The sequence below is a fragment of the Strix aluco genome, chromosome 25, assembly GCF_031877795.1.
Source record: "Strix aluco isolate bStrAlu1 chromosome 25, bStrAlu1.hap1, whole genome shotgun sequence".
NCBI classification, from domain to species: Eukaryota; Metazoa; Chordata; class Aves; order Strigiformes; family Strigidae; genus Strix; species Strix aluco.
The window spans coordinates 2,285,023-2,304,377 of NC_133955.1; the positions used below are offsets into that span (position 1 = coordinate 2,285,023).

Below are 19,355 nucleotides of genomic sequence, written 5' to 3' on the forward strand. Positions count from 1 at the left end.
ACGATCCTTCCACTTCTGAGGGCAGCAGGTGCCCGGCACGGCTGTGCCCAGCGCCCAGCCATGCCCAGCACCCCGGTCTCACCTGCTTCCTTACCTGTTTTCCTCTCTCCAGAGCGGCTCCCAAGACCTACGTGAAGCCTCCCTCGCTGGCCAACTTGGACAAGGTCAACTCCAACAGCCTGGACTTGCCCTCCTCCAGCGAGCTGCACCCCCCACATACTGCCAAGCTCCAGGACCTGCACCCGGCCGGTGGGCACCTTGCGCCCTGCTTCAGCCCCAGTCCTGCCCCCATCCTCAACATCAACTCGGCCAGCTTCTCCCAGGGCCTGGAGCTCATGGGTGGCTTCAGTGTCCCCAAAGAGGGCAGGATGTACCCCAAGCTCTCAGGCCTGCACCGCAGCATGGAGTCCCTGCAGATGCCCATGAGCCTGCCCAGTGCCTTTTCGGGGGGCACCACCACCACCCCCACCCCTGCTGCTGCACCCCCTGCCAGCACAGAGGAGGAGGAGGAAGAGGCAGGGGAGCTGGGCTGGAGCGGGAGCCCCCGGCTCGCACATTTGGACAGGTATGGCTGGAGGGAGGGCATGGGGCTGCCAGGGCACCTTCTTGGGCTCAGATCCCTCCCTGCCATCCTTTGCCTGCTTCAGAGGCTCTTCCTGTGGCCTTTCTGGGGAAAAGCTCCTGTCCCTGCAGCTCAACCCCCATTGGCACCTTCTCTCATCTGTGCAGAGATATCCCTGATCTTTCTTTCTTTTCCAGTGCCAACCGTGACAGGAACACACTGCCCAAGAAAGGGTTGAGGTAAAAGAGCCTGAATTACTTTTAGATGGCGCTGGGGAGGGCAGGTGGGCATGTGGAGCTGTCTGCAGGGGGCTGGCATGCCCTCCGTACCAGGGAGGCTGGGGGGCAGTGCAGTGGACAGGAGCCAGGGCGGTGCTGGTCCCCCTCACCGTGCCCGTCTCTGCTCCGCTCCCCAGGTACCAGCTCCACTCCCAGGAGGAGGCCAAGGAGCGGCGCCATTCGCACGCCGTCGGCAGCGGGCTCCCCGAGGCGGACGACCAGCAGGAACTGCCCTCGCCCCCCGCCCTCCCCATGGCGCTGGTTGGGAAGGGTCCACTCACCAGCATCGGTCAGTGCCCTCCACTTCCAGCCCCCTTCTGCTGGCAGCAAGCCCTGGCCCTCCTGCTCCTCATTGCCCTGTGCTCCCCGTGTGACTTGCTGATGCAACCCTGGGTGCTGCTTTTCCCCTTGACACCCCCAGTGGCCCCAACACCCAGCGCCTGGTGCTTCTGGTCCACTGACACAGGTTCTGGGTTGTGCCCAGGGGCCAGGGATGTCCCTCACCTTTGCTTCAGGGTACCTCATCCACCGTCAGGGCTCTGCCCACAGCTCCCTGCTCCTCTGGGAGTGCCCGGCAGGGTAAGGGGTGAGCCTTGACCTGCTCTTGCCAGGATCTACATGTTCCTGGAGGGTTTGGGTGGGTCCAGGCAGACAAGCTGAGGCTGCTGGTGGGGGCAGTGGTTGAGGAGGTGCTCCCCTGCTGCATCCGCAGGTGACAGGCTCTGGCATGGTGGTGCCCACTTTGCCCTGGGGTGATGAGTTTGTTTCTCAGTCCTGTGGTTACTTTGGTGCCAGTGTCCAGGTCTTTCCAGTGTAAATCTGTGTTTTAGCTTTCCCCCAGCCCCTCCCTGCTTTGGGACCATGATCCCTGCTTCCTCTCTGCATCCCCATCCCGATCCCAGGTCCCTGGTGTGACTCTGACCCTGCCTCTCCGCTGCTTTCTCCTTGCAGTGAGCCCCACTGCCACCGCAACCCCGCGGATCACCCGCTCCAACAGCATCCCCACCCACGACTCCACCTTCGAGCTGTACAGCACGTCCCAGATGGGCAGCACCCTCTCCCTGGCTGACAAGCCCAAGGGCATGATCCGCTCGGGCTCCTTCCGGGACCCTGTGGACGATGGTGAGAGGAGGCTGCGCTCCTGCCCAGGTGGAAGGGGCTCCTGGGGGGGCGTGACTGGGCTCCCTGCACACTTGTCCCGTCCTCCTGGCGCTGCCACAACGCGGTCGGATGGGTCGGTGCATCCTGTCCCCGGCACCCGAGCAGGGGGCTGCAGCCCCGAGGGATGGACCCCTCTGTGCTGGTGTCTGCCCTGGGCCACGGCCTGCCCTGACCCCGTGGGTGCTGCTGTCCCTGGGGTGGCCCCAGGGTGTTGTGACGTGGAGACCCCAGCCGCCAGGGAGTGTGGCAGAGCCCCCAGGCTCAGCCAGAGAGGAGGGTGCAAGTGGAGGGTGCTCCCCACGCCCCGCTGCACGCCGCATGCCCGGGGAGGTCACCAGCCATGCGCCGAGAAACTGGCAGTGCTGAGCAGCTGCCGTCCCACCCTCTGCCTCCCCCGGCCCCCCACAGAGCCCCCCCACCTCCACTGAGAGCTCTGTCCAGCACCCTGCTGGGGGATGCTGCTGGCCAGGGGCACCCTGACGTGCCGGGTTTTATTCTGTTGCAGTTCACGGATCGGTGCTGTCTCTGGCCTCGAGCGCGTCCTCCACCTACTCCTCCGTAAGAGCCGCCTCCGTGCTGCGCCGCTTTGTGCATGGCTGGGGGGACCCGGGTGGGAACGGGGGGGGCTCTGTGCATGCCTCTGCCTCGCGCCGAGCCTGTCCATGCCTCGCTGCCCTCCTGACTGCCTGCCTCTGTCTGTCTGTCTCTCTCTGCTCTCGCGCTGCCAGGCTGAGGAAAAGATGCAGTCTGAGGTGAGCCCGCACCCTCTGCTCGTCTGCTCGTCGCCTGCCCCTGCTGCTGCGGCGAGGGTGAACGCCTGGCCCCTCTCACTCCCTGCCCTCTCTCCCCACAGCAAATCCGCAAGCTGCGCCGCGAGCTGGAGTCCTCGCAGGAGAAAGTGGCCACCCTGACGTCCCAGCTGTCTGCTAACGTGAGTCCCTCTGTGTCCCTGCGGCGCGCGGGGCTGGTGCTGGCCTGTGCCCACGAGAGCCTTGATTTCCCCTCCCCATTCTCTTGCATCCCACACCCGGCAGTGGGTGCTCGCCCAGGCGTGGGTGCTCATCCAGACATGGGTGCTCACCAGTTTCTCCACTTCTCCCAGGCCAACCTGGTAGCGGCTTTTGAGCAGAGCCTGGTGAGCATGACATCCCGCCTGCGGCACCTGGCCGAGACCGCTGAGGAGAAGGTGGGTGCTGTTGGGGTGCTGAGGGAGGACCGGGGGGCACTGGCAATGTGTGAGGGCGCTCTCGGGGCCAGGGGATGGACTGGGGTGAACCTGCTGTGGCACTGCCCACCCCAAGGGCGCTCTCGGGGCGGGCTCTGCGCTTTTGGGATGTGCTCTATGGCTCCCGGCTCTGCTCCCCCAGGACACGGAGCTGCTGGACCTGCGAGAGACCATCGACTTCCTGAAGAAGAAGAACTCGGAGGCCCAAGCTGTGATCCAGGGTGCCCTGAATGGCACTGATGTCACCCCTAAAGGTAAGGCGTGGTGCTGCAGCACCCCACCACAGGGGTGCAGCCCTTCCTGGGCTACTTGCCCAAAGCCAGCACAGGGCCCCAGGGCACACCTTGCTCACATAAGGTGTTCATGGTGGGGTCAGGGTCCCCTGGGCAGCAGCTCTTCCCTGCCTGGGACTGCTGAGCATCTGACACCAGGGTCAGACAGTTGACACAGCACTTAGGGATCTGGTGGAGTTGAGAATGGTCAGTGTGAGATTAATGGTTGGACTGGATGATCTTCAAGGTCTGTTTCAACCTAGAGGATGCTGTGACAACCAGAGCTGTCACCACAGGAGGTCTTGGTGCTAGTGTGTGGGGGGAACAGGATGGTCGTCCTCCCTGGGACACCTCCTCACCGGGCCCTTTGCTGAAAGCCTGGCTTTGGCTGCTGATCTTGGCTTTGTTCCCGTGAGTGCTGTTTCTAGCCCCGAAACCCCAATGTGAGTGCAAGGCGCTGGCAGGGTGGTGGCTGGGACAGGAGCAGAATGATGTGTGCTCTTGGGCATGCCCCTGGGGTTTGAGGTCACTGCCCTGAACGACAGCGCCCGTGTGGTGTTGGAGCCCCACATCATCTTCTGAGGTGGCTCTGAGAGCTCAGAAAGTGTTTGTGTGGGGAGAAGGAAAGGGGTGCAGGGGAGAGAGCGGGGGTGGCTCTGGCATTGGGGCAGACACAGTTTGCTGATATCTCTTTTCCTGATCTCTCCTGCTTCTCTCGCTGGCCCCAGAGCTGCGCATCAAGCGGCAGAACTCCTCTGACAGCATCTCCAGCCTCAACAGCATCACCAGCCACTCCAGCATCGGCAGCAGCAAGGACGCTGATGCTAAGAAGAAGAAGAAGAAGAGCTGGGTGGGTTGGACGGGGCGCTGGCAGGAGGAGCGGGGCTTGGGGAGCCTCTGACAGGGTCTGGCCGGGGTCAGCCCCACGAGCCAGCTGCTCTCAGTCTACCGTGGCATCGTGGTGTTGGTCTCCTCTGTCCCCTGGGGACAGCACTGGTGAGGAGCGTGTAGCCACTATGGATTTGTGTCTTGACGTGTTGGTCGGGATTTCTCCAGCCCCTCTGGGAGTTTTCCAGCCCTGGTCCTGCACACCCGCTCCCTTGTTTTTTCCCACATGTCTCCCTTCTGCCCACGCAGGCTCTGGCAGTGCGGGGGGCTGGACACCTCAGCCAGGCAGCCCCTTCCCCGCACCAAGCAGCTCTGAGCTGGACGCGCGATTAAGTCTTGCTTTGTTTTGTTTCTCTCCCCCTATGCTGACCTCAACCCTTTTTTTCCAGGTGTACGAGGTAAGTCCTACGCCGTCCCCTCCACCCCATGCTGTGCCCGGCCAGGGCCCTCGCTCCATTTTGCGGGACGGTGCTCATAACACCACCCACATCCATCCATCCCACTGGCACTAACCCCCAGCACGGGCCATCCCGGGGCCCCCAGCGGGGCTGCGCACACCTTGGCTCCTTCCTTTGATACTAAGGCCAAAACCTGCACCCGTGTGGTGGGGCTGAACTGCCCCGGGTGGCCCTGAGGCAGCAGGAAGGGCTCGGATGGGGACCTGCCACATGGATGGGCACAGTCCCCTTCTTGCCCTGGGAAGGCAGGAGCTCTCCTGACTCCCTGTAGCCAGATCTTTTGGGACGGGGACCTCCCTGCAGCCCTGCCTGTGGCACCGGGGTGGGGGGCTGCTCATCTCTGCATTGCTGGGGCTGGCCTGATGTGGCCCCAAGTGGCTCTGCCCCTTGTGGGGACCCACATGGGTCCCAGTGCTCCCCTGCTCTCCCGCCATCAGCAGAACCTCACGCTCATCTAGTTTTTTTTATGCTGAAATGCAACGCTTTGGCTTTTGGGGACACACCAGACCAGCCTGCCTGGTGCCTGTGGGAGTTGGGCCGCATCCTGCCTGTTCTCCATCCTCTCTTCCTCCCACCTTCCCTTGGAGCAGGCCCTGGCCCTCCAGGGGACACGGTGTGAGCCTGGGGTGCCTGTCCTGCTGCTCTCCTGCAGGCTGGTGGTGTGTAAGCAGGACCCAGGCCTGGTTTGGCCCCTGTGCAGTGTCCACCCACCCTCCCTGGCCTCAGCACGCCGTTTATACCCCCCCAGTACTCCGTGTGTGCTGTGTGCATGCTGCATGCCCGGCTGGGACCCCCGGTGACATCTCGCGGAGGGCTGGCCGGCCCTCTGCGCTTCCAGGAAGGGGGTGTGGGGCTGAGATTGTCCCCTTGCACCAGGATGCCGGCTCTGCAGTGGCTGGAGGTGGGGGATGTCCCCTCAGACGCCACTTGCTGGAATGGCTGTGGTGGGGTGGACGTGAGGATGGAGTTGGCCCTTCCCGATGGAGCAGGGTGCTGATGCAGTGCCTGAACACCCTGATGTGGGTGCTGGTGGGGAGCAGGGCTGGGGGAAGTCTGACCAGGACATGGGTCCTGTTCTGTGGGGCTGTTTGGTGCTGTCCAGGCTGGGGCTGGAGTGTTGCACGAAGGGCTGTGCACCCCCATCCGTCAGCTGTGCCAGCAGAGTGGGGTCAGGCCGGTGCCTTCCCCGGGGCAGTGCAGGGACACAGTGCTGCCTCGGTGGTGGATGTGGTGTTACTGGTCCCAGCTCAGACTGGTGGTGGGTCCTGGGCAGACAGGGGCCCCGGGGCAGGACCAGGCCAGGTCTCTGCTTGTCAGGCTGCACTGTCGGGCTGTCCCTAACAAGAGCGTTTCTGTCTCCTGTAGCTACGCAGCTCCTTCAACAAGGCCTTCAGCATCAAGAAGGGACCCAAATCAGCGTCGTCCTACTCGGACATTGAGGAGATCGCCACACCAGACTCGTCAGCCCCCTCTTCCCCCAAGCTGCAGCATGGCTCCACAGAGACCGCCTCGCCCTCCATCAAATCCTCCACGTCCTCCTCCGTGGGCATCGACACGGCTGAGTACGTGGGGCCGGGGCGGGTGGCACGAGGTGGGGAGAGACGGTGCCAGGGCCTGCGGGCTCCCGCTCTGGATGCGTGTGAGACTTGGTCTCTCCCTTGGCCCAGGCTCTTCCAGGCCCACGGTGAGGGCGAGCCAGAGAAGAAGGAGGTGTCAGAGCTGCGGTCAGAGCTGTGGGAGAAAGAGATGAAGCTGACAGACATCCGCCTGGAGGCCCTCAACTCGGCCCACCAGCTGGAGCAGCTGCGGGAGACCATGCACAACATGCAGGTGAGGACTGCTGCCAAAAGCCTGCCTGGCTCTGAGCACCTGGGTGACCACAGTCCCTGCACCCCCACAGCCGTGCTGCAGCCCCAGGATGCTGCTGGCATCCAGCTCCTCACCTTTTGCTGTAACTGGTTCTCCCCCAGCTGGAGGTGGATCTCCTGAAGGCCGAGAACGACCGGCTCAAAGTGGCTCCGGGGCCCTCGGCAGTGCCAGGCTCCGTTCCCGGCCACGTCACGAGCACGTCGGCCTCCTCTTCACCGCGGCGCTCCCTGGGTCTCACCCTTGGCCATGCCTTCAGTCCCAGTCTGGGGGACACAGGTGGGGTGACAGAGGTGCAGGCAGATGGGGAAGGACTGGGACAGAGATGGGTGTGTGGTGGGAACGTGTTACTGCTGACGTGGAGGCAGCTCTGCTGGGGATCTGTCGTGCCGCTGGCCAAGAAAGCCAATGGCATCCTGGCTTGTGTTAGAAATAGTGTGACCAGCAGAAGCAGGGAGGTGACAGTCCCCCTGTGCTCTGCACTGGTGAGGCCACACCTGGAGTGTTGTGTCCAGTTTTGGGCACCTCAATATGAGAGAGATCTCGAGGGGCTGGAGCGAGGGCAGAGGAGGGCAACGAGGTGGGGAAGGGCCTGGAGAATAAATCCTGTGAGGAGCCATTGAAGGAGCTGGGACTGTTCAGTGTGAGGAGGAGAAGGTGAGGGGAGACTCATCGCTCTCTACAGCTCCCTGAAAGGACGTTGTGGAGAGGTTGGTGCTGGTCTCTTCTCCCAGGGAATTAGTGACAGAACAAGAGGGAACGGCTTTAAACTGCAACAGGGGAGGTTCAGACTGGACATGAGGAACAAATGTTTCCTAGAGAGAGTGGTCAGAGAGTGGAATAGGCTGCCCAGTTAGGGGGTGGAGTCCCCATCCCTGGGTGTGTTTAAGGGTCGTTTGGATGAGCTGTGGGGGGATGTGGTGTAGGGGAGAACTTTGTAGAGTCGGGCTGAGGGTTGGACTCGATGATCCCGAGGGGCTTTTCAACCTGAATGATTCTGGGATTCTGTGGTGCCATGATCAGCTGCAGTAGGATTTGGCTGAGGCTGGGCACGGTCAGGCTGGTGGCTTGGCATTCCCTGCTGAGCCAGCCTCACTGCTCTGTCCCTAGACGTGTCCCCCATGGATGCTGTCAGCGCTGGCACCCAGAAGGACGAGCTGACGCTGCGGATTGTGGTGCGCATGCCGCCCCAGCACATCATCAAGGGCGTAAGTGGGGGCTGTATGGGGAGCCTGACCTGCCCCAGGGCCAGGGCCCTGGACGAGGGGCAGAGAATGTCCCTCCAGGGCGGGACGCAGTGTGCCAACTCCGCGCACCTCTGCCTTGGCTCCTAGGACCTCAAGCAGCAGGAGTTTTTCCTGGGCTGGACCAAGGTGAGCGGGAAGGTGGACTGGAAGATGCTGGATGAGGCTGTCTGCCAGGTCTTCAAGGTAGGAGCACGAGGACCTCCCTTTGGAGAGCCGTCCTTTTGCACGGCTCCACCGTGCCTGATGTTCCCCGGCCCAGGTCCTTACTGGGGTCTCCTGGAGCGGCTGAGCACCGCTTGCTCCCTGCCAGCCCCCAGGGGCCCCGACAGCACTTGTCCTTGTCCATGTAGGATTACATCACCAAGATGGATCCTGCGTCCACGCTGGGGCTCAGCACTGAGTCCGTCTATGGCTACAGCATCAGCCACATCAAGCGGGTCCTGGACACGGAGCCGCCAGAGCTGCCGCTGTGCCGCCGGGGCCTGACCAGCATCGTCGTCACGCTCAAAGGTCAGTGTGGCAGAGAGGCTCCATCGCTGCCCCCTCTTCCCTCTGCCTCACGGTGTTGTGGGGTCCGAGCAGGACCCTCAGCCCTCCCCTGCCTGCAGGCTTGAAGGAGAAGTGCGTGGACAGCCTGGTGTTCGAGACGCTCATCCCCAAGCCCATGATGCAGCATTACATCAGCCTCCTGCTGAAGCACCGGCGGCTCATCCTCTCAGGACCCAGCGGCACCGGCAAGACCTACCTGACCAACCGCCTGGCCGAGTACCTGGTGGAGCGCTCGGGTCGGGACGTCACCGAGGGCATTGTCAGCACCTTCAACATGCACCAGCAGTCTTGCAAGGTGAGGCCGTGCAGCAGCCAGAGGCGTCCTCCCGGTGGGTCCCCGCCGGCAGCCGCACCCCGGCCCCGTGCGTGACGCCCGGCCCGTTCCCTGCAGGACCTGCAGCTGTACCTCTCCAACCTGGCCAACCAGATCGACCGGGAGACGGGCACGGCCGACGTGCCGCTGGTGATCCTCCTGGACGACCTCAGCGAGGCGAGCTCCATCAGCGAGCTCGTCAACGGCGCGCTCACCTGCAAGTACCACAAATGGTGAGAGCCCCGCTGCACCCTCCTCCGGCGCGGGCTGCTGGGCACACGCATGCTCCCGGCAAGATCCCTGGGCTCGTAGAGATGAGGCTGTGGCACGTCCGCACAGTTGTGTGTCTGCTGTGCCCAGAGCAGCTCTGCCGCGGGTGGGGGATGGTGCAGGGTGCTTTTTCTCATGGATCTTGTCTCTCTCTCTGTCACTCACCCAGCCCCTACATCATTGGAACCACCAACCAGCCTGTGAAGATGACCCCAAACCACGGCCTCCATCTCAGCTTCAGGTGGGAAACATACATCCCTGGGGACCATCCCTGTGGGTCTGGGGGGGAAGAGGAAGTCCTGGGGACACCTCCTGTAGTTGGGAACCCTGGTGAGGACCGAGTCCCAGGCCTGTCCCTGCCATCCCGGAAGGATCTGATGCCCCAACCTTGGGCACATGCAGAGCGGGGGTGCTGGGAGGTCCCCTGAGGGTGCTGGGGAGCAGGGCAGCTGGTGTGGGGACCCAGCCCTGACCACCTGAGTCTTTCCCCCAGGATGCTGACCTTCTCCAACAACGTGGAGCCAGCCAACGGCTTCCTGGTGCGCTACCTGCGGCGGAAGCTGCTGGAGTCGGACACAGACGTCAATGCCAACAAGGAGGAGCTGCTGCGTGTGCTGGACTGGGTGCCCAAGCTCTGGTATCACTTGCACACCTTCCTGGAGAAACACAGCACCTCCGACTTCCTCATCGGTACGGCCTTGCACACACCTCTCTCCTCTACCTCATGCTGCTATGGGCCCCAGGGGTTGGGGCAGAACCCTCCCAAAGGAGCCTGGGGAGCTGCCCCGTGCCCCCCAGACCCACACAGCCAAAAGCCAGTGGACGATGCACACAAATGTTGCTTTTCCCTGGTGGCATTTGTTCCCGTGCCCCGTGGGAGCTGTCACTGGTGTCGGCCAAGGCTGCCTGTTTTACTGGGACCCCTCCTTGGGCACGGAGGAGCTGTGTTTTCCCAGGCAGGTCTCCCTTTGCCTCACCATGCCTTTGGGGTGGGGGGGTAGGTTGAAGTGGGCAGCCCCGTTGCTGCCTGGGAGCTTGCTTTGTGCCCACGTGTGCCAGGCAGCCGCTGCCTGGACGCTGCTCCCAGGAGGTGGTGGAGCCCAGGGCACCCTGCGCAGCCAGGCTTGCCCACCTTGGTGCTGTGTTGCCACAGGGCCAGTGACTGGAGCAGAGCGACTCAGGTCCCACTTTTGCTCTCTGCCTTCCCCGGCAGGTCCCTGCTTCTTCCTGTCCTGCCCCATTGGAATTGAGGATTTCCGGACCTGGTTCATCGACCTGTGGAACAACTCCATCATCCCTTACCTGCAGGAGGGGGCAAAAGATGGGCTCAAGGTATCCAGAGCTGCCTGACACCTGGGGATGCAAAGCAGCAGTGCTTGGGGACGTGCTGATGCAGCAGTCCAACGGGGCGGGGAGAGGGGAGGCGCTGGGATTTTGGGCACAGCTGGCACCGCTGTCAGCCCCTGCTCTGCCCTGTGCTGTCCTGGGGGGGCTCAGGGTGCCCCGTCCCCAGCTCTGGCACATGCTGAAGAGGCAGCTGCTCCTTGCTCCCTGCCTGCAGGTCCACGGGCAGAAAGCAGCCTGGGAGGACCCTGTGGAGTGGGTGCGGGACACCCTGCCCTGGCCGTCAGCGCAGCAGGACCAGTCCAAGCTCTACCACCTTCCCCCACCCACCATCGGGCCCCACAGCACTGTTTCCCCTCCCGAGGAGCGCACCGTCAAAGACACAACGCCCAGCTCCCTGGACGCGGATCCTCTGGTACGGCCCTGCTGCCCCGGGCACCGGGCGGTGGGCTGGGTGGTGCTAGTGGAGAGGGGAGAGAGAGGTGGAGCTTTGTTTTCCCAGTGATTTTTTTTTTTTCTTCTTCAGTGTAAAAAGCCTGATTTGGGGATACAGAAACACTTTGCACTCCTGGGAGGGGTGGCGGGTGTGGGATGGTGCACACCAAGGCACGTTGTGATGTGGTGGTGAACGGGCACGGTGTGGTGCTCCACGGGGCATCGTGTCCACACACAGAGTGGGGCTTGCACACGCGTGTCACCCGGGGGGGCTGCTGGCAGACAGCAGGCTGCTGTGGATGATGCCCCCCGCGCTGCTTTGGCAGCCTTGAGCATCCCAGCTGTGTCCAAGGCCACATCCCAGTGACAAGGAGGGATTTTGCAGCATCTCTGGGCTTTTCTTTACCCTCTAAGGAGCTTCTCGGGGTGGGATATTTGGGAGGGCGAGGAGGGCCCGGTGGCCTTGGCTTCCCCAGGGCAGCCACGGAGCTCTCGTCCCCCTCGGGCGTGGTGCCACGCTCCTCTCCCCGCAGATGGCCATGCTGCTGAAGCTCCAGGAAGCTGCCAACTACATCGAGTCTCCGGATCGTGAGACCATGGTGGATCCCGACCTGCAGTCGACTCTGTGAGGCCCGGACATGCCGGCCCAGGCAGAGGGGAGCCACCGCCAGCCGCTGCTCCCGCCGGGCTGCTCTCCTTTTCCTTTGGTATCCCGGAGCACGGGGCTGGCGAGCGAGTGGAGAGGACCGGGGCTCCGGTGTGTCCCGGCGGAGCGTGGGGGAGCTCGGCTCATCCGTGGGAGAGCGCGAGGTGCCGTCTCCCCTCCCGACCCTGGGGGTAGGAGAATCCTGGTTTCTCTTCTTGGGTTGTTGTTTTTTTTTTTTTTTTCTGTCTCTACTTGCAAACTCTTGGGCTTTGGGGCCAGGGCGACCAATGTGGCTGAGCCCCTGCTCCCGGGAGCCGCAGGAAGGCCCCTGCGTGGGGCAGGGACCCCATGGGAGCCACCTGGGCCAAAGCTGGGGGGCGTAGGAGGAGCGTGTGGCCACAGGACGAGAGCGCGGGCGCAGGGTCTCCAGCTCCCTCCCCACCCAGCCAGGCGTAGCCGAGGGCAGGCGACGAGGGAGCCGCTGCTGCGGGAAGTGCTGGCCGAGGAGGAGCGTGGCTCTTGCCACTGTCTTTGTACGTTCCCCGTTTCACCTGCATGGCAGCCACTGCGACCAGGACAGCCCAATAAACCCTGCTTTGGTTATTTTATTTTGTTCCCCCCTCCCATTTTCCTTTGGCTGAGTCCAGACTTCACTTTGGTCCCTTTTTTGTTCTGGTTCTTTGCTCTCCTGGCCTGGAGCACGTGGCCCGGTGCCCACTGCTTCCCTGTAAGCAGCTCCCTTTCCCTTTGGTTTCTTTTGCAGCTGTTGGTTCCACCACTCAAACCACCTCTGTAACAAAACTGGTGCTCACTGGACGATCTCCAGTCCCTGAACCCACCCCCTGGGGCCTCCCAGCTTGACTGAGATGGGATTTGGCACCTCTTGACAGCGGGATGCTCCCAGAGCAGCCCCTTGCCTGGCGCCTCCCCCCTCCCCAAAAGCACAAGGCAGAGTCTGGCCCTGGGGCTGGGGTCTCCCACCAGGTCAGGATGCCCCGGGCCCCTCCCCAAGGTCCCCGGCACTGGCCGAGGCCTGGGCAGGGGGAGGGTGCTGCTGCCCCATCCCTTCCCCTTGGTGCTGGGGCGCACAACCCGCCCCATGTCTCCTGGGTGCTGCCAGCCGGGGGGGTGCAGGTTGGTGAGCCGTGCTGGGGGCAGTCCCTGTGCCCCTGGCTCCCCTCTGTGCCTTCCTGTGCCCTCGAGCCTGGCAGGGTCTCGCTGTGCCCCGGGTCGGTGCTCTGGGGACACCTCGGGTTGCCGCATGTCCTCTTGGCCCTGCTGTGGCACTGCCACAGGCGAGGCTCCTGGCATGGAGGGGATCAGCCCTGGTGCTGCCGCGGTGCCTTAATCCCCGGCCGTGCGGGAAGGGGACGCGCGGGGCTCGGGCTGGTGCTGTCACAGCCTGCTCCGGCTGCAGTGTCCTAGGACTGTCCCCAGAGCCAGCTTGGCTGGGGTGGGACAGGGGTGCTGGCACTGGCCTGAGCACGGCCGAGCTGGGGCTGCTGCCTTCAGCACCCCTGGCTGGCCTGTCCCCAGGGTGGGCTGCAGGGTGCTCGGCCGGGCCAGCACCTCCCTCCCTGAGCCCAGCTGGGCCCCGGGCCCCCGGCTCCTCTCCGCCACCATCTAGCTCAGCTCCTGCACTCAGCTCCCTTCTGGGGAGAGGTGACCCCAGGGCCAGGTCTGCCAAACCCCTCCTGTCCCTGAGCCCTGCCAGGCTGGGGACTGGGCATCCTCAGCGCCCGCCGCATGTCACGGCTGGCGTGGCCTTCAGGGACGCCTCACAACCCTCCAGAACAGACATCTCCAAGGCCCGGCCTGGCCGCCGGTGCCGCTCGGAGGCAGCCGCCACCTCTGCCCTCGGTGCTCTCTCGGCCGGCGCGTCCCGGCCCTGCCGCGTGCGCCCCATGGTGCTCACTTCTCCGTCTGTCCGACAGCCTCCCCGCCGTCTCCCCACTGCCACCCGGGGCCGGCCAGCCCGGACCCTCCGCACAGGGATGTCCCTCCCCACGCTGGCTTGGACGCTAGGGCTTTCTGTTCACCTTCTCTTGTGCTGCCGCCATCGGCTAAGGACTCGCTGTAAATAGATCTGTAGTCGAACGCCCTGCGTGAGTTGGTGGGGCCTGGCCCTGCGCCTCTTTCCTCTTTTTTTTATTTTTTTTTTTTCTTTTTTTTCTTTTTGTACTCTGTGATAACTGTGCTGTGCTGACTTCTTTTCTGATTGTACAAGACACCGGCTCAGCAGCCGCTCGAGGCCGGCGGTGGGGACCTGCCTCTCCCCTCCAGTCCCTCTCGCCCTCCTCGGGGCTCTGGGCAGGAACGGGCACGATGCACCTTTGGGTGCCTGGGCAGTGCTGTGCCCAGAGGCGTCCCGTGGGTGGGGAGGGCTCACGCACCCCTCGCTTTGCACGGCCCGCGGGCAGCCTTGGCTGGGCCTCACTTTCTTTTCTGACACCCCCAGGGAGCCACCAAAAAGTCAACCAAACTGTCCCCGTCACCAGCTCACTTGGGGCTGCGCGGCCGGGTGTCCCCCACCCTCTTTCTTGCAGGTTTGCCTCATCCCTCCCCACTGCAGGGCTGCCTCTTGCCCCATAACCTCAGCAGGGGTGTGCTGGAGGGGAGTGGCACGCTGTGGTGTAAATCAGGAGGAATCCCCACAGGGACCGGGAAGGGCGAGGGCAATGCCAGCAGGCACACCCTGGGGTGCTGGGGGCATGGTGGGGGCTTTTGCTGGGCTTACCTGCCTGGAGGGCACCGGCCCTGATGGATTCCTCCTGCCTTACACCCAGCACCCCATGTCCCCAGGAGTGTGGCAGCTGTCGGGGGGCCTGGGGACCGAGTGTCCCCAGGGCTGCTGGTGTCTGTGGGCTGAGCCTCTCTGTGCCCAGGGGGATGGGTCCAAGGATTGCACTAACCCACCCCCCTGCCTGTCACCCCCGAAGGTGCCTGCTGCCCCCGAGGGTGCCTGTCACCCCCACAGGTGACCCGTCACCCCCACAGGTGACCCATCACCTCCAAGGGTGCCTGTTGTGCCCAAAGGTGCCTGTGATCCCCAAAGGAGCCCGTCACCCCCCTGAGGGTGCCTGTCACCTCCAAAGGTGCCCGTGGCCCCTGGGAGTGCCAGGAGCCCTCCTGAGGGGCTGGAGCTGGGAGACGCCAGCGCCTCACCCTCCTGCCCCCTCGAGCTGCTGCCGCCCAGTGGCCTGAATCTTACAATTTTAGCTTTTTTCTATTAAAAACAAACAACCTTTTTTTAATTAAATAAAAGACGAAATGGACAAATTCCTGTTTTAGATGATCTGTGTAATTGACTGGGTTTTGTGTTTCTTAACTGCATGGTATTCCTGCCGAGGGGTTTTATAGCACTTTTTAAATTTCTCTTTAAGATTTTGGTCCAGATTTCTACTGCTCTCGCCTGTCTGTCTTTGCTTTTTCCTTGCATCCTCCAAGTTTGTAAACTCGCTCCATTTTATACCTGATGTTGAGACCCAACCCCACGTTGTACATAGCTGCGGGAACAATCATAGGGAACAAACACCATCTGGACTCTTTCCACGATTAGTTGTTTTTACTTAAAAGAAATTTTAAAAGAAGTATAAAAGGAAGCCAGGAAAAGGCTTGAGGAAATTACGAAAGACAGAAACAAATCCAGCCCTGCACCAAGTCAGCTCCTGCTGCCCACGCTGCCCGCACCAACCGGCATGTCTCTCTCGGTCGTCTGTCTAACACCATTGGATTCAATAAAGTTATCTCCTGTACCGCCTGGCTGCTGGTCCTGTGTCGGGGAGACCGCGGGCCCCTCCCTGCGTGGGAGAGGGGCAGGACAGGGCTGCTTGTCCTGCCTTAACCTCAGTGGTCGCCCTCCTGCAAAATCTGGGGAGGGCGGCTTTGTTGAGATGCTCCTGGTTTGAAATCTTGGCTGTTCTGCAAAATGCTGGGAGTGGTTTTAGATCCAAGATCACGCTCCTGTGAAGTCTGGAGCGTGCCCGAATGCTCCTGGTTTGAAATCCTGGCTGTTCGGCAAGATGCTGAAAGCGGGGAGGCCCCTCTCTTGCGGCAGGAGGGGCAGATCATACCCGCAGTGTGCAGGGAGGAGCGGGGGGCTCAGGGCGGGTGGGCATCCCCCTGGGCCCCTCTCACCTCGCCAGGACTGGTCCCCATCTCCCCTTTGAAAGGGACACAGTGGTGACAGATGCCACCCGACATCTCAGGGGGATGGGAGTGGGTCGGGGTCCCTCGGGCAGTGACGGGGTGCTCTGCCCTGCAGCAGGGCGTGGGGGTGAGGATGGGGCTGCAGCTGAGGGAAGGGAAATCCCGGGCCTCCCCGGGGTGCTCAAAGCTATTTTCCACTCAGTGATGCTGGAGTGGGGACAGATGCTTCAGGAGCCGTTAATTAATCACGGGATGGTGATGAGTTGTAGCAGGCTGCAGTGGTGAAGGCAAGGCCAGGAGAGGGCACTTCCCACCGGCTCCCAGCTCCTGGCCAGAGGGTGAGCCCGAATAAGTTCATTACCGGCGGGTGCAATCCTGAACCTGGAGAGCGTGGCTGGTTTTGGGGAGCCACAGCCCCTCATCCACAGAGATCTGTCATGTGCGTGATCCCCAGCTCCGTGGCCCTGTGCAGGCAGGAACAGGCAGCAGAAGGTCCCGTGCTGGGCTCTACACGTGGTGGCCCATGGGCATTTCCAGCCTGACAGCTGTGGTGCAGGGCCAGCAGGCCAGAGGCAACGGTCCCCAGGCCCCGGGGGACACAGAAGGGCCACGCAGGGATGACGCTGACGCTTTGATTTCAGCTGGAAACCTGCGTTTGGGAAAACTCAGCTGTGTGTTTTAAGGGTGACAGGCAGGGGAGGGTCCTGTCGGTTCGGGAAACAGCACCCACGGGCTTGGTGCTGTAGCAGGGATGTGGCCCCCGTGCAGGGTCCCTTCCCCTGCCTTCAGCAGCTGGTGGAAGCTCTGGGTGTCTCTGTGGTGTGGGGTGGCAGGTCGGGGCTGGGAGGGCTGAGAAAGGGGCTGCAGGGCACCCCCCCCTCACGCAGGGCACAGAGAGCACCCAGGAGCACCTGGATGTGTCAGCTACAGCCACCATGTCTGTGCAGCACCCAGGATGTTCCGCAGCACCGTGTGTATGGCAGCGCCGGGTGTGCGACCTCAGCCGTCAGCACAGGGCCTGGCACGTGCAGCAGCACCCTGGGCTGCGGCGCCCAGGCGAGGTACAGCAGCACCCAGCAGCTTCTCCCAAGGTGACCCTTTGTGCCAACAGCACCTCCCTCCCCAGGGAAATGCAGCCCTTTATCACAGAGCCACAGGATGGGTTGGGTTGGGAGGGATCTTCAAAGACCACCCTGCCCCAGGCAGGGACACCTTCCACTAGCCCAGGTTGCCCAAAGCCCCGTCCAACCTGGCCTTGAACCCTTCCAGGGAGGGGGCAGCCACAGCTTCTCTGGGCAACCTGTGCCAGGGCCTCACCACCCTCATCGTACAACATTTCTTCTTTATGTCCAATCTAAACCCACCTTCTGTCAGTTTAAAACCCTTGTCCCTTGTCCTGCCACTTGGTAAAAAGTCTCACTTTGTCTTTCCTATAGGCCCCCTTTAAATATAGAAAGGCTGCAATAACGTGTCTCCAGAGCCTTCTCTTTTCCAGGCTGAACAACCCCAACTCTCTCAGCCTCTCTCCATAGCAGAGGTGCTCCAGCCCTCTGACCATTTCTGTGGCCTCCCCTGGACCCGCTCCAGCAGGTCCATGTCTGTCTTGTGCTGGGTACCCCAGAGCTGGACCCAGCACTGCAGGGGGGTCTCACGAGAGTGGAGTAGAGAGGGAGAATCCCCTCCCTTGACCTGCTAGTCACACTTGTGATGCAGCCCAGAATACAGTCAGCTTTCTGGGCTGTGAGCATTGCCAGCTCATGCCCAATTTGTCACCCACCAGTACCCCCAAGTCCTTCTCCACAGGGCTGCTCTCCATCCATCCATCCATCCATCCATCCATCCTCCATCCATCTGCCCATCCATCCATCCTCCATCCATCCATCCATCCACCCACCCATCCATCCATCCATCCATCCATCCATCCATCCATCTATCCATCCTCCATCCATCCATCTGTCCATCTGTCCATCCATCCATCCATCCATCCATCCATCCATCCATCCATCCACCCATCCACCCATCCACCCATCCATCCATCCATCCATCCATCCATCCATCCATCCATCCATCCATCCATCCTCCATCCATCTGTCCATCTGTCCATCCATCCTCCAGTCTGATAGTAGGGATTACCCCAACCCATGTGCAGGATCTTGCTCTTGACCCTGTTGGACTTCATGATCTTTGCATGGGCCCACTCCTCCATCCCATCCAGGTCCCCCTGGATGACATCCCTTCCCTCAAGTGTATCGACTGCACCACTCAGCTTGGTGTCATCCACAAACTTGCTGAAGGTGCACTTGATCGCCCTGTCATCATTGATGACCACATTAAATAGTATTGGTGCCTGTACGGACCCTTGAGGGACACCAGTCGTTACTGGTTTCTGTTTGGACATTGAGACATAGACTGTATTCTCTGGACAGGGCCATCCAGTCAGTTCCTCAGCCGTTGAATGTTCCACCCATCAAACCCTTGTCTACAATTTAGAAGCAATCCCATTTTTGGGGTTTTGGGTGAGGTGTCACAGCCACATCGCACGCAGGGGTGCACCCAGTGCCCAGAGGGCTCATGGGGACCCGGGGTTTGCAGTGGCTTCAGGTGATGCAGCTCCCAGCTGACCTGGGACCCCGGGGGTCACCCCCCCGGCTCCAGGCACCACCTCTGGCCCATGTGGACCCCCCAGCACAACCTTCCCTTCCCTTCAGCTGGAACAGCCTCTGCTTGTGTTGCCAAGCACAAATGCTGACGAACCTCTGTTTTAATTTAACTAATGGGCAGTGCCTGCTCATCAAAGCCAGACTGCTGTGGCTCCAGGCCACTCAGGGGCCTCAGTCCCATCAAGAGTTGATCTGGCTGGAGCAGCCTGTCACCTCCTGGTGTGGCGTGGGTGCTGGAACCCAGGTGCAGTGGAAGTGGGGGACCCCTGGCCGGGGTGGGTTTGGGGTGACCCCGCAGGTTCTCTGTCCCCAGCTCATCTGCAGGGAGCAAGGGGTGCCCCAGGGTCCCCTCCCCACTTGAGACCCCAGTGACAGGGATGGGGAACCCACAGTGAGGGCAAACCAGCCACCACCGTCGCCCTCTGCTCCCTGCCTGGGCTCCTCACTTGAATCCCATCAGATTTTTCTTGCTGTTTTGGCCCCAAATGCAAAGTTGGGTTCCCAGGAGCCCTCTGGCTCTGGGGGTGGCCAGGTGGAGGTGCCACCATCCCCCCCTGCCTCAGTCCTGCTCTCCTGTGGCTGTGGCAGGGACCCAGTTGGGGTGGTGGGTCCCCGTGGTGGGTGTGGTGGTGGCAGGCATGGGTGTGACCGGTGCGAGGGGGTCTGGGGAAGGTCATCAGTGAGAGGTGACCATGTGGGGTGACTGGTGTGAACAGACCAGCACAGGGTGAGGTGACTGGGGTGACATGATTGAAAAAGCTGCCAGTCAGAGAGGGACCTGGGGGGGTTGATTGCCAGCCGGCTGAACAGGAGCCAGCAGTGTGCCCAGGTGGCCAAGAAGGCCAATGGCATCCTGGCTTGTATCAGCACTAGTGTGGCCAGCAGGGACAGGGAAGGGATCTGACCCCTGTGCTCGGCACTGGTGAGGCCGCCCCTCGATGAGTGGGTTCAGTTTTGGGCCCCTCACTCCAAAAAGGCCATTGAATGACTCGAGCGTGTCCAGAGAAGGGCAACGGAGCTGGTGCAGGGTCT

General features: G+C 62.2%; 1 protein-coding gene across 3 annotated transcripts in view; it reads left to right on the plus strand.

Annotated features, from left to right (window-relative positions):
• The window catches only part of NAV1 (neuron navigator 1), a 78,761-nt gene extending 63,492 nt beyond the window's left edge, over nt 1-15,269 (plus strand). The window contains exons 10-32 of one of the 3 annotated variants that reach the window (XM_074849979.1): nt 113-565; nt 760-801; nt 978-1,129; nt 1,792-1,962; nt 2,507-2,559; nt 2,730-2,753; nt 2,855-2,932; nt 3,104-3,187; nt 3,369-3,480; nt 4,227-4,348; nt 6,210-6,406; nt 6,512-6,674; nt 6,815-6,989; nt 7,821-7,918; nt 8,045-8,140; nt 8,308-8,467; nt 8,566-8,801; nt 8,898-9,052; nt 9,259-9,330; nt 9,583-9,779; nt 10,303-10,421; nt 10,651-10,848; nt 11,402-15,269. In XM_074849979.1, the coding sequence (XP_074706080.1) occupies nt 113-565; nt 760-801; nt 978-1,129; nt 1,792-1,962; nt 2,507-2,559; nt 2,730-2,753; nt 2,855-2,932; nt 3,104-3,187; nt 3,369-3,480; nt 4,227-4,348; nt 6,210-6,406; nt 6,512-6,674; nt 6,815-6,989; nt 7,821-7,918; nt 8,045-8,140; nt 8,308-8,467; nt 8,566-8,801; nt 8,898-9,052; nt 9,259-9,330; nt 9,583-9,779; nt 10,303-10,421; nt 10,651-10,848; nt 11,402-11,497 (3,253 nt within the window). In that variant the 3' untranslated portion in view covers nt 11,498-15,269. Of the gene's footprint in view, nt 1-112; nt 566-759; nt 802-977; nt 1,130-1,791; nt 1,990-2,506; nt 2,560-2,729; nt 2,754-2,854; nt 2,933-3,103; nt 3,188-3,368; nt 3,481-4,226; nt 4,349-6,209; nt 6,407-6,511; nt 6,675-6,814; nt 6,990-7,820; nt 7,919-8,044; nt 8,141-8,307; nt 8,468-8,565; nt 8,802-8,897; nt 9,053-9,258; nt 9,331-9,582; nt 9,780-10,302; nt 10,422-10,650; nt 10,849-11,401 lie in introns of all 3 variants that reach the window. The other 2 variants (XM_074849978.1, XM_074849981.1) reach the window with 2 other exon arrangements.
• The last annotated feature ends 4,086 nt before the right edge of the window (nt 15,270-19,355 follow it).